At 37.4% G+C, this 14,734-nt stretch overlaps 1 protein-coding gene across 4 annotated transcripts in view; it reads left to right on the top strand.

Annotated features, from left to right (window-relative positions):
• The window catches only part of LOC107039484 (beta-hexosaminidase subunit beta), a 112,600-nt gene that overhangs the window by 96,012 nt on the left and 1,854 nt on the right, over positions 1-14,734 (top strand). Inside the window, exons 1-7 of one of the 4 annotated variants that reach the window (XM_015259108.1) lie at positions 5,155-5,190; positions 6,146-6,398; positions 9,590-9,789; positions 10,496-10,709; positions 10,968-11,083; positions 11,862-12,234; positions 13,771-14,063. In XM_015259108.1, the coding sequence (XP_015114594.1) occupies positions 9,613-9,789; positions 10,496-10,709; positions 10,968-11,083; positions 11,862-12,234; positions 13,771-14,063 (1,173 nt within the window). In that variant the 5' untranslated portion in view covers positions 5,155-5,190; positions 6,146-6,398; positions 9,590-9,612. Of the gene's footprint in view, positions 1-5,154; positions 5,253-6,145; positions 6,399-9,589; positions 9,790-10,495; positions 10,710-10,967; positions 11,084-11,861; positions 12,235-13,770; positions 14,064-14,734 lie in introns of those variants that run through there. The other 3 variants (XM_015259107.1, XM_015259109.1, XM_015259110.1) reach the window with 3 other exon arrangements.

Consider the following 14,734-nt stretch of genomic DNA (forward strand, 5'->3'; position numbering starts at 1 on the left):
TTACCAGAATAAATCGAATTGAAATAAAATTCATCGATAATATCGATAATAATTGAATGAAAATTCAAGAATATGTTTACCAGAATTTTTTGGTTTTCTATTCATTTTCAGGAAAAAATGGAACAGAAATTGACAGTTCAGTTTGACTTTTCCAGGAAATTCTGAATTTTCAATGACAAGATTTCCTGAAATTTCAGTGGAATTGGAACACGGTAAAAATTTCTGGAATTTGGCACGGAAAATTCAGACAACAATTTTTAACAGTGTACACTGATAGGAAAATTATTTATATTGACATGTTTCCTCCTTGGAACGAGTATTATATACTGGAACCGATTTCAAATAAATAAGATCTTATGGTACCAATATCAATTATTTCTTCTTGAGATACGAAAAAAAATAGAAAAGTTCTATTTTTTTTAACCTCATGTAATCTACAGTCGATAAATTTTCTACTTTCATGACTTGATAAAAAATTCGTACCTAGGAGATGATTACATTTAGGAATCAATTGAATGATATTTTCTCCAATTAGTGATGTCGCGAGAGAAACGAGACGAGAGACATGGCGAGACTAGACGAGAAGAGTCATTCGAGACAATGACAGAAACGAGACGAGACGAGAAAAGCCGGTCGAGAACGAGAGAAACGAGAGGCGAGACAAGAGTCGAGAGAGCCTTCCCCTCTCTGCCCCTCTGTGTATTTTTTTGAGACGAGATAAGGCGAGATAAGACGAGATAAGACGAGATAAGGCGAAATGACACGAGACAAAAAAATCTCTCAATTCTCGACTAGACGAGAGAAGAAACTCCTCTCGTATTTTGATACGAGAAGATGCGGTTTCTCGTCTCGTCTCGCGGCATCACTGTCTCGAATGAAGCCGATGTTTAAATTGAGTTTTCCGTACATCACATTGAACGAAATTTGTGATACCCAAATTTGTGTTGAATTATCACTTGAACACCATGTGAGTTGCACCACGTGACGTCGACTGGTGTAATTCAATTGGCTGCAATTTGAATTGGAAAAACGACACAAAAAACTTGAATTTCTGCTCAACTATACACGGAGAAAATTATTTATAAACTAGTTGTTGAAATTCACCAAATAATTATCTCCGTGTACAGCATTGACTTCGTTTTACATTTCTGTCTGACTTAAACCGCTTAAACACTTGACTATAGAATCCTAGAAATAATCCTAAGGAAACTAGAGCAATCGAGAAATTATATTGCATCTCAGCCACTCGAGCCATTTATTTATTATTGATGCTATCGGATTTAGCGGTTTACGAGAATTGAGTAAGTTGCTTCATGGCTCGTTTAAATTTACGCGAGATCGATATCGTGACCACGAGAGGGAGCAAAGGTACACCTGATCTGAACAGGGCGGTCCACAGTGGGAATTTACTACTGTTGTACATCCGGTGTCTTAAGGGGAAACGGAACCCCTTTGTCTGTATGAACTTTTAGAATTGTGTTTTCTCCTTCAATTATTAATTTTTATCTATGAAACTACTTTATCGACTCGATCATTGCATTGTTGAGTCAATGAAGTAGTTTCATAAATATAAAATAATAATTGCAGAAGAAAACACAATTCTAAAAATTCATGTAGACACAGGGGTTCCGTTTCACCTGAAGGTAATTCCACTGGCACCACCAGTATCGCATTGACTAGATTATACATCCGTACTTTTTCTATTCGCGAATTGGCGGCATAAATGATGTAATGAAAATTTAATGATTCAGTTCCCGAGGGATTCCTATCTCAATAGAATTTCCATGTTTTAAATAAATGAGTATTGCTTCAGTATCCGGCGACCTCATTATCTCCACAGGAAATAGTTTTTTTTCACAAAACTCTGAATACAAATGGACTTTTGTCGATTTTGATAAAGTGTTTGTAGGCGTGGTAAACTTCTCGATTTTTTATAAGAAAAAAACAACAATAGAATTTTCTAACGAATTCGATAGGTTTTTCTATTAAATTTTTTCGTGCGTGGAATCCAATGGCCAGAGAAAAATCTGGAGTACCCGGACAAAAAGAGGAAATATTAAAATGTTTCTACCCTATATAAGCGCATGTTAGCGCATGCATTTGGTACATTTTGTCTATTTCATTTCCAAATCATGAACATGGGTTGGTGGATTGAAATTTGTATCAAAGTGAACGAAATATTTTCATCTCTTAGTTAAAAAAAAACAATTTTTTTTTTGGTACTTGCGATTTTGGATAAACATCCTTAAGGATAAGCAAGTACACAGTAAAAACAATTCCGTGTTACTGTCTCTGATATGGGGGGTTAAATATTTCGGGGTTAAAATTAACTCTCTCGCCCGGACTCAAATTTTGGTTCGGTGTCAATTTTTATTTTTCACACTAAACTGTGTTAAGTAATGGGAGACCACTATGAAAATTAAAAGTCGTAGGATATTGGAGTGAGGTTTCTCATGCATTGAAGATCAATTATATATGTCTAAAAACGAATAATTAGTGCAAGCAAATTAATTGTTTATTGTTCGTTTGCTCCGGAGACCTTCAAAATGTTGAAAATAGTCCAGGGCCTCCAATTTTTGAGCTACAGAGGTTTTTTTTTCATAATTTTTGAAAAAATGTGTACAATCACAACTACGAATTCATTTTTCGAAATTCGACTTCTACGCAGTTAATTTAATTTTGTTTAATATAAAAATTTGCGCCATTTATGTAAAATATGCAGACAAATTATCCTTAAAATATTAAAAATACATTCTCGATTCTTTCAGAAATATTTTTCTGGCTATTTTACATGAACGGTGTAATTTTTTATCAAAATAATAACGAAATTAGCTGTGTAGGAGCTGAATTTCAAAAAAATAATTCGTAATTGTTATTATCATTGAGAATTCGAGAATTCGGAAGGCTTTGTGAAAGTGACACAAAATAATAGGTGTCCGACATATTGCAGTCCACAATAACACCAATTAATTATCCAGATATTGAATGAATCAGATTAAAAATCGATTTGAATAAATACCCTAAATGTATCTATTCCCACTACCCAGACAGAAATTACAAACCGATGAATTCTACTGAATTTGTCGGATCATGACTTGGTAAATAACATCCGGTAATAATTAATAGAAATCCATCGACGGGAGTGGGAACCTCGGAAAATCATTATTATTCATAACCAAATGAACCCTCATTGCATCACTGGAGCACTGTACGGTTGTTTCGAATTTCACCTGTCAGATAAATCACTCGTTAACTCTTACTGAATATTCATGGGCTCACCTTCAACTTCTACAGTACTTTTCATTATTAGTTGACGAATCTCGCTAATTACGAACGAATTCTTCGATCAGGAGCGTCACTTCTAGTGATACCGCCAGACGCGAGAGAAACGAGACGAGAGACCTGACGAGACGAGACGAGACGAGAAGAGTCATTCGAGACAATGCCAGAAACGAGACGAGACGAGAAAAACCGGTCGAGAATGAGAGAAAGGAGAGACGAGACGAGAGTCGAGAGAGCCTCCCCCTCTCTACCTCTTTGTATTTTTTTTCCGTGCAAATTTGATTAAAGAGACGAGGCGAGACGAGACGGGACGAGACGAGTCGAGGCGAGACGAGACGAGACGAGACGAGACGAGACGAGACGAGACGAGACGAGACGAGACGAGACGAGACGAGACGAGACGAGACGAGACGAGACGAGACGAGACGAGACGAGACGAGACGAGACGAGACGAGACGAGACGAGACGAGACGAGACGAGACGAGACGAGACGAGACGAGACGAGACGAGACGAGACGAGACGAGACGAGACGAGACGAGACGAGACGAGACGAGACGAGACGAGACGAGACGAGACGAGACGAGACGAGACGAGACGAGACGAGACGAGACGAGACGAGACGAGACGAGACGAGACGAGACGAGACGAGACGAGACGAGACGAGACGAGACGAGACGAGACGAGACGAGACGAGACGAGACGAGACGAGACGAGACGAGACGAGACGAGACGAGACGAGACGAGACGAGACGAGACGAGACGAGACGAGACGAGACGAGACGAGACGAGACGAGACGAGACGAGACGAGACGAGACGAGACGAGACGAGACGAGACGAGACGAGACGAGACGAGACGAGACGAGACGAGACGAGACGAGACGAGACGAGACGAGACGAGACGAGACGAGACGAGACGAGACGAGACGAGACGAGACGAGACGAGACGAGACGAGACGAGACGAGACGAGACGAGACGAGACGAGACGAGACGAGACGAGACGAGACGAGACGAGACGAGACGAGACAAGACGAGATGAGATGAGATGAGATGAGATGAGATGAAATGAGACGAGACGAGACGAGACGAGACGAGAAGATGCAATTTCTCGTCTCGTCTCGTCTCATCTCACGGCATCACTGGTCGCTTTAGCGATTCAGTGGCTGGTCCAAGTCTGACGTACCAATCTTCAATACCAGGATAATAAACATCGTCGTCGTCTAGCCAAAGGGGCGGTCTGCTGTAATGAAAATTTTTTATTAAATCTTCCGGTCCACTTCTTTCAAGTTTTGATCAAGTAACAGTCTTACTAAAATTTCCGAGAATTTCATCATTGGAAATTCAAAATGTGATGAAAAATGGATAGAAACCATAACCTTTCAGTTGAATTATTGAATGAAGTTAAATAGGAATTTGGTATCCAATATTCATGTTTTCATTGAAAATTTGAAAAAGTGTATTTTTCATTCAATTTTCATTGGTAACCAAAAAATTCATTTTTTCAGACGTTTTTGTATAATGTCTGTTGTGATGGTTTTGGGCCAGAGTTTGTCAGTTGCGGGTAGAAACTAAAAAAATTCATGAAATCTCCATAAATTGAGGAATAAATCGTACAACGTTTCTTTGGTAACGTTTACTATGTGCGGATTCCGACATGGTAATCTTTACTATTTCATTTTCTTTGTGTAGCTAATCAAGTGAATTGAACGCTGATTACCCTGTTTCAATTGAAGACTGTTACCCTCATTCATCCATGGAATGTGATGAACCGTGCTCAAACCTGCAAAATGGTGCAAAGTCAGCATTGTACAAATTGGAATCGAGCGTCGTCTGAGCATTGAAATTCATAAGTAATTTAGTCTTGTCCAAGCATGGTAACCGACAGTACATAGGAATAAACTCCTTGAGGTTATTGCGTACCTCATCCGAAATCCGTCACCTTTGCTTAGCGTCTACTGGCGGCTTCAAGTGTCCGAATAAGTTCAAATCCACAAATACACTGTTAAAATTTTTTTTCTTAATTCTCCGAAAAAAAAACTTGAATTCGATTTAAGGGGAAAAAGTCCATGGAATTTCAAATTTCTCTGAACAAGTGAAGTTCCAGTTTTTAGCGGCACGAACACGGAAATTTGACAATTTATAATACATGAATTTTCAAGTGAAAATAAATATGCAATGCCAAATTCCCTTGAATTTTCCTGATTTTTCATTGAATTCCTCGGAATAATTAAACTGAGATTTACAGTTCTCACAGATTTCTCCCTGAAATTATGAATTTTCAATGACTAAATTATTTGAAATTTCAGTGGAAATATAACGTGTTAGAAATTCCCAAGATTCTTACCGGAAATTTCAGTAAGAAAGTTTTAACACTGTACATTGTTAAAAAAAATTTACTGAATTTTCTGGAAAAAAAACCTTGAATTTGATTGAAGGAAAAGAAGTCTATGGAATTTAAAATTTCTCTAAACATTTAAATTCCACAATTTACATGAATATTCACGTGAAAATGAATATTCACTGTCGAATGCCCTTGAATTTTCAGGGAACTTCATCAGAATTCTTGAAATTCCAAGAATTTTTGAAGGAATTTCCTGAGAATCCAGAGGGAAAGAGGAAATTTCATAATTTTTTATTAATAATCCCGGAGTAATTAAACGGAAAATTACTGTTCCCACCGATTGTTTCATGGAATTAGGAATGTTCAATGCCAAATTGAAAAAAAATTGAAATTTTCGTAAACATGTTATTTACAGAATTTCCCAAGATTCTCGGTGGGAATTTCAGTGGAAAATTTTTAACAGTGTGGATATCATTATAGTGTTTAATCCCACATTATTAAATTGAAACTTGCACCATTTAGATGATCGCTTGATAGACGGCAAAAATTATCCGGTGTGTTTCACGGAAACTTAAAGAACTTGATAGTGAATCTTTAAAATAGTTCGGATGATACAGTAATACGAGCAGACTGAATAAAATTTGTGCATCGAAGTGTTATACATAATTCAGTATAGAGCCTGGCAACACTGCTTTGGACTGAGTAGTATAGTATTTTAAATTCGTGAGGATTCTACCAGGTACACAATCATTTTGAGTTCCTTTCTCTAATTCACGTAAGTAACTAAATTATTTATTCGCAATATGAATTATCATAACCCAAAATTGTTATCATAACTCAAAAATATAAGAAGTCAAAACCTATCATTAAATGTGGACGTTCGCATGAAAAGGAACAGAGAATAAGTTTCTCGTTTCCAGTAGCAATCTCTGGATTTCAGTGGAATTTTCACTTTTTGTAAGAGAAGTTTCTCTGAGAATTAGTGAAAAAAGTTCTAGTTGTCGTTAGTTTTCACTGACATCAAGTACCAACGGTACTTAGATCAAGTCACATTTCTCCTTAGTTCAAGGTAGTTTGGTTCTGGGATCCAGTACTTTGTATTTCAGTGATTTTTTCATTGAAACTGCACAGAGAAAAAATTTACTGGTTTCCATCAAGAACCGTTGGGGCCATTTGGAATTTATAACATTAGGAGTTTAGTTTTTGATATCCCATCATAATTAAGGATATCCAAGTATCTTTTATAGTTTAATACAGATCACACTATACATTCAATTATTTTCAATCATCAAATTTGTCAATTAAATTGCGTGAGAAAATTCTTAAAAAGCATAAATATTCAGTGTCATTCAAATTGCATTTTGCCGAGGATTATTATTTTTTTAAACATTCATTGCTTATAAATTAATAATTGAAGTTGTTTAAACTTTCAGAAACATTATTTTTTTGGGCATGAAATCGATTTCTGGTAAAATTCTGAACATGAATAAATTTGTTACGATTCTGAACGCATGACTTTTATGGTGGAAAAGTTATTGTTTATAAATTATTTATAGAAAATGCTCGTTATTTTCAAAAATTGCCATTTTTAACTTATTTCATCAATCTTTCACTAAAAGTAAACTTTCCAATATTTCGTCAGATTTTGAATCATGAAATTTGTTGATTAAATAACGTGAGAAAAATTTGAAAAAATCATGAATATTCAGCGTCATTCAAATTACAATTTGCACAAAATTATTATTTTTTTAAACATTCGTTGTTTATAAATAAATAATTGATGCTGAATCTTCGGAAACCTCATTCTTCTGGGCATTAAATCGATTTCTGGTAAAATTACGAATATGAATGAATTTGTTACGATTCCGACCGAATGACTTTTATAGTTGGAAAATTCATTGTTTATCAATGATTTGTTTCCTATTTTTAACGGAATTTGTCACAAGACGCTTGTGACTGGCCATCGCCCGAGGGCCTTCAACCTGCTATTTACAAATGATATACAATGTTTTGATTATAGAACACAGAAACAAAACACCAGTGTAGATAAATGATTATTTCAGATAGCTGATAGTATTGTGTGGTTGAATAGGACAGATAAGTTATTTTACGTTATCGTGGATGAAATCAGAATGAAACAATTTGAAGGATGTAGTCATGGTTAAGGAAGTAGAGAGTTATTGTTGTAATTATTACTATCGGATGATGTTATTGGGAGTGAGTTATGCCTCCCCAATTATCATACCGTATTCTTCTGTACGAGTTTATAAATTAATTATAGAAAATGCTCGTGATTTTCAAAAATTGCAATTTCTAATTCATTTCATCAATCTTCCCCCAAAAATAAACTTTCCCATTTTTTGTCAGATTTTTAAAATGTTCTCTAACGGTTCAATATCAAGATTCAAATTCAAATCCTCAAAGTTTAAATACTAAAATCATTGTAAAATATCCGGAAACTTAGGGTCAAACGGGGCTCCAATAGAAGCTCCGGTGTTCGACAACAAAAGTAGAAAAGCATTTCACTGAAGAAAAAATAGCCAAAGTACTTGGATATCCTTAAAGTAAAAATCGATGTGCCGTCGTGTGAATTACTCATCGTGATATAGTACGCAGACATGTCTATAATCAACGCTTCTGAGGTGCGCGAAGAGAGCGCAGGCGAGAAGACAAGGGGAAACACCGAAGGAGAAATGGAATATTATATGGGGAAGCAGTGAATGGGTAGTGGATTTTGGCGTGGGATCGCGTGCGCAAGTGCCTCCACTAGCGTTTAGAGTCCCGTGTAGCGTCCCGGCGTATAAGTTGCAATCAATGAAGCTACGATTCACCTGACAGTGCCGTAAATGCCGGTTCGTCGGGTGGGCGCTAGGATGATCGTAAAAATATCATAAAATGGATTTTTTATCGCTTCACTTTTTAATCATTGTAAAAACTTGGCGAAGCTTATGTATTGATTTATTCTTTTCAAGGCGTTCACGTCGGGTGATTTATTAAATTTTTTTCTCATTTCTTTTCGTACAATGAAAATTCTACTTTTGATTCTTATAATTCTCGGGAATGATAATCATATATTCGTAATGCTCGACGAACGATTCGATAATATTAATGATGATTTTCGCGATGAGAATTTCGTATTCGGATTTTTTCTTTAATTAAAAAATTGCCAGTTTCGCAATTTTTTTAACATTATTCACGTCTCATTGCTTCTGATAATAATTATTTGATATTCCAGTTTTTCGATACTTTCAGTCATTGACGTTATTTACACGTTCATATTTGTTGTTCGTCGATGAATGGAAGAATTGATTTATTTAATCAGTAGAAAAAATCAACGATCTGTCTTATTGTTTTTCGTTATTGACGTTCGATGAGATTTAATGATTTAATTAATTGAATCAGACCGAAAAGATTCCGGATAATGAAAAGAGAATGCACATTTTTTTTAAAAAAGGTGTTTCTTCGAAGAATTGTTCTTATTCCTTTTTTATTTTATATTTTTCTTGCTTCCTCCAATTCAGACCCGGCTGGTGCTGCATTCTATGAGGAATCAACATAAATAAACAAAAGTTGATAACTTAATTACTAGAGGAAACGAATTTCTCATGATTTTAATTTGAATTTCTCATGGCTATTAACATATCATAAAATGGGAGGATTTCGATACATCGGATTATATTAAAAATTTGTAAAGTGATGATAAGAAATCATCGCACAGCAGATAAATATGTTGAGAATCTGCCGACCGATGTTATCATATCATCAATCGCTAATCCCTGTTTACTTCCCTCGGTTATTCCCATCTGACCGCTGGCCCCTGTATAGTGTCAACACATCAGTGATAACAAGAGATCACGATGCAAATACCCGGAAGATTAGAGAAGTTATTCAGTGCACGACTGGACCCGTTGCCATCCACGTCGTTCTGATAACACGAGGCTGAGGTTTCCATTTTTTTTTCTCTAGGTGGATAATTTGTTTATTCAAATATGTGGGGGTATTTGGGGATTTTGACCTTGATGTACCTGACTGGCATCAATGGTGACTGGCATGCAGATTTTGGACCCTGGTTCGTACCTACTGAGGGGGAACCCTGGCCTTCGGTTAATATGAGAAATCTGCAGGATGGATCTTTAATTCTCAGACCGTCTACTTTTAATATTAAAGTGAGTCTTTTGTAACAATGTGACAAATTACTGAATAAGAAATCGGGCACAATTTAGAATGCTGGAGTTTCACGCGCTCATTGTCATTTTAGATAATTTATTGGTGATATATTTTTAGGTAATTCATGGAATCTTATAACGGTTTATGGAATTTATTAGAAACTTTAGCGTTTTTGTGTAAATTGTGTTATGAATAAATTTTAATTATCAATCTATTGCACTATCTTTATTATAGGATTGGGATTTTTCAAAATTATTTACACGGAGCAAATACAGCAAGTAGAGGAGCGCGGGGCAAAATGAAACCGTCGAAAAACGTCTGTTTGACGCAATTCAAGCAAACAAAAATTTAGTTTATTGAATATTTTTTTATGAACTTTCTTTTACGAGATCGGCCGCGCGTGCTGCGCACGCGCCTTCTCATCTCTTCACGTAGTGGCGCTTCGGTTTCAGTCTTACGCTTCCGCTTATTCGAGATTTTCGAGATATTTCGAGATCGATTTCCTTTCTCCTTTTTACGATAGGATTCTTGGTACTGATGAGAATAATAATTTTCCATTCCGTAAAACGAAAAAAAATATTGAGAAGTTGCGACGGGCGTGAAACTTTTGGACATTTGTTTGTCTCCGAATTACTTCGACCCCTGAATCCTTTACCACTCATCACGATTCATTAAAAAATAATCCCCTCAATTATTCTTTCCCAGTTGAATCAAGATTGCGACATCCTCAGCGAAGCCAAAAGTAGATACATGAGCATAATCTCAGCGGAGGGTCATTACGCTCGCCTGAAATTCCCGAAGCCCAAAATCAGGCGATCACTTCGTGCAGATCTAACATTCAAGGGAGAACTGGAGACCCTCGACATTCGTGTGGCTGGTGCCTGCGAGGTGTTACCGTACCTCCACATGAACGAAAGCTGTAAATATTTTACTACCTGCAAGCCCGAGGCAGAGCCATAAAGTTTTATCACTGTTAAAGCTTCGGCATTGGCCCACAAATGGGCTAAGAATATTTTTCAATTGGTTGCAATATACAACATGCTAATACTCGTTTGAGAGAACGTTGCTGTAGTCGATTTGTTCTGGAATTGCCTACCTACGAGGGTTGTGCTATTTTCATCCCTCGCAATATCGATTTCTGATACTAATTTTATTTATTGATTTTATTGTGCTTCAGATAGCCTCACGATTATTGGAAAAACAGCTGATTTACTTGCACCTTCTGTGTGGGGCGCTCTTCGTGGATTGGAGACGTTCAGTCAGCTGCTGGTTGCTTCTGGTCAAGGCGCAAATGTAAATAAATTGCAATTTTGTGATTATTGTCATTGATAACAACCACAGAAAATTAATGAATTTCAATGGCTTCAGGAGGTTTTGAAAATTACATTTCAGTAGCGAAGCGGTAAACCGGGTTAACCCCTCGCGGGCGGAGCCTTTCTGTTACGAAACCTTACGTGCGCTTAATATCACTGAGATTCGATGAATTCTGATGCATGAAAAATTATAAAACGCATTAAAAATTGAAACTACACTATCCAGCTTTCGAATGGCATTGGCGGAATTGGATTATCTGTCACAGTTTTGGAATCATCCAATTTTGAACAGAATCATGCGTTTTTGCTTGGGGTCAAGTCGATTTTGCCTATTGGTCAGTTTTTGACGAATATCTCGGAATCTAAAAGAGATAGAAAGATTTTTGTTATGACCTTTTTTATAACCCTCAATTGGCTTTACAAAAAAGGGCATAAGAAAAATTTTGCTATCTCTCTTAGATTCCAAGATGTTCATCAAAAACTGGCCAAAAGTCCAAATCGACTTAACTCGGCTTACCGGGTCGCTACTGAGTTTTTGCTACACTCGACAGTTTTAGGCTGGAATTTTCCAAGTGGCATAATTGACTCCTTGATTTTTCAAAATCTATATACCCCCTTATACCAAATGCGTAATACTAAAGGAAGCAAGTAAATAAATTAATAACTAAATTAATTGATCAATTTGAAATGATCTCGCTTTTTACTATTTTCCTATAAATTCCATCAATGTTAACTATATTTGTCTTATGATGTTTCAGTTGAAAATACAAACTCAAACGATTCTCGATGCTCCAAAGCTACCCCACAGAGGTCTACTCCTGGACACGTCTCGTCACTTTTTCCCAATCTCAGATATTTTCTTGACGTTAGATGCTATGTCTTACAACAAGTTGAACGTTTTCCACTGGCACATCATCGATGATAATAGTTTCCCTTATCAGAGCAAAGCTTTTCCTGAGCTTTCTGAGAAAGGTGCGTGGCTTCCTGGCATGGTCTACACCGCTGATGACATCAAACATGTGATGGAGTACGCGAGACTTAGGGGAATTCGAGTGATGCCGGAATTCGACTCTCCCGGACATGTTCGGTCTTGGGGGGAGTCACATCCAGAGGTGTTGACCACTTGCTACGGTAAAGAATATATTTTGTAGTTTTTTTCCCAATATTTCCCTTACACTGATAGAAAGGATTAGTTATTGTTAACGAATGGATTTGGTTGAAGACGAGGGTCGATTCGATCGCACCAAATGTTCATTCGTTAATAGGTAACAAATGCACATTTGAGGAGCCTTGTGTGACTCGATTTTCACTTTTCAAGTGAACCATTCGTTAACTGTTAACGAATATTCATTTGGTCATATTCAACTCTACCATTCGTTAATAGTTAACGAATCTCGTTTGGAATAAATGAACCAGTCTATCAATGGAAGAGTGTGAGAAGTTTATGATATTCATCAAGGTCTTTGTATTTTGCGTCTATCAATGGAAGAGTGTGAGAAGTTTATGATGTTCATCAAGGTCTTTGTATTTTGCTTCCGGATGGAAATTTGGTGATCGTCCGACTTTCACATTTTCTAATTTTGATTGGAAATGATGTAGAATGGTCTGAAATGTAAGAATACAAAATTTGGCGACTATGTCTGTATGTGAACACGTTCACCGCCAGTTTCTCGGTGGTCAATTTTTAGAAAAGCCAGTAAGCGAGTTCCACGTTAACATATGCACATTTGAGGAGCCTTGTTTGACTCGATTTTCACTTTTCAAGTGAACCATTCGTTAACTGTTAACGAATATTCATTTGGTCATATTCAACTCTACCATTCGTTAATAGTTAACGAATCTCGTTTGGAATAAATGAACCAGTCTATCAATGGAAGAGTGTGAGAAGTTTATGATGTTCATCAAGGTCTTTGTATTTTGCTTCCGGATGGAAATTTGGTGATCGTCCGATTTTCAGATTTTCTAATTTTGATTGGAACACGTTCACCGCCAGTGTCTCGGTGGTCTCTATAAGATGCCTCGCGCTCCAAGCGCCCGAGACCTACCCCCACTCTCGGCACTTTTATCGCTTCTCGAATGTTTATGTTCCGTGAGCTTCTCATAAGATACCTATGGCCCCGGTTATTTCTCAACGGGACGAGAGTAGTTATCAGGATCAAATGGGAGGGACGAACGAAGTGATCATGAGGGTCTAATGACCTTAAGGGGGGTCCCACCTTTTTTTCAAGTAATGGAAATATACATCAATATTTTTTCACTTTTCCCATCGAAAAATCGTAATTTTTCGTCTGCGACTATTCTCGAGTCCACCAACAATCCACCACTAAAACACTAATAACATATAAACACATATTGTTCTCCTCTAGGGCGCGCAAAGTGGGGGCATAGTGGTTCCCGGAATTCCATTCTCCTACTGTCCCTAAGGTATCTTATACGAAACCTCTACTGTATTCCCGTTTTTCTATTAAAATCCTTGTACACTCTTGATCTTGTGCAAAAAATAGAGCTATCGACTCGTTTTAAATCATTTTTTTTATTTACTTCTTTATTTATTTCCATGAGCTACAAAAAAGTCTTCTGATGGTTTTCAATGAATCTCCTAGTGTCGAAGAGATTTTCTGAATTATAGGTTCCACGTTCTTAAATTTATTCATTCATTCATTGCAGACACAACTGGATTACCCAATGGTCGTTTGGGCCCCATAAACCCCAGCAATGAGAAAATCTGGCCCTTCCTGAAGACTCTCTTCAACGAAGTGATGGAACTCTTCCAGGACAAATACATTCATCTGGGGGGTGACGAGGTTCCCTTCGATTGCTGGCAGAGCAACCCAAATATACGTGCTTTCATGGCTAGCAAAGGAATGGGAACTGACTTCACACGTCTCGAGAGCAGTTACATTGCAGAACTCTTGAAGATTCCTGCTGCGCAGAATAAGAGTTCTGTCGTTTGGCAAGAGGTAATTTCTATAGAAATGAGATAATCATCAACTTCAGAAAAATTTCAACGATATCATTGCACATGTGCTGATAATCCATACAGTAATAAGATTTCGTGAGGATATGAACCAAGAAAGGTTATTCTGATTAATTTATCAATATTTTCGAACTGCGGAGGTTTATCACGGTACATCACGAGAACTTTCTGTCGGAACTCTCCTTCTCTCTTCCCTCCATCTCATCCTTGAAGGCGATTCTGAGGGGGCACCTTACACTGAGAGAAAAAATTAGCTCTGCCGAAAAGATAAATGTTCACCTGTACAATTTTTTTTTGAAAATTCTCGGTTTTCTACATTTTTTTTTTATATTCCGGCCCTTTCTGCCCTCTGATTGGCTAATCGGCCCTATCCAACCCTATGCATGCGGCTGTGGATTCTACGCTGCACCGCATTCGCACTCCTATAGACCATAGGAGTAGCATGGGAAACCACAGAAACCCATGCCGGTACAGGCGGTCACTATATTAGCGACCTCCCGCTCGCCGGAGCCTGCGGTTGAAAAACTCGGTTCCACGGGGAATCGAACTCACAACCTTTCGCACACTAGGCTCGCACATAGCCGCTTCGGCCACCGACGTCGGTTTTCTACATATTAAAACGCGAAAAATTGGAAATCAAGATGAAATAAATTG

This window comes from Diachasma alloeum, unplaced genomic scaffold (genome assembly GCF_001412515.2).
Source record: "Diachasma alloeum isolate Michigan unplaced genomic scaffold, Dall2.0 Dall_scaffold_00300, whole genome shotgun sequence".
Taxonomy (NCBI): Eukaryota; Metazoa; Arthropoda; class Insecta; order Hymenoptera; family Braconidae; genus Diachasma; species Diachasma alloeum.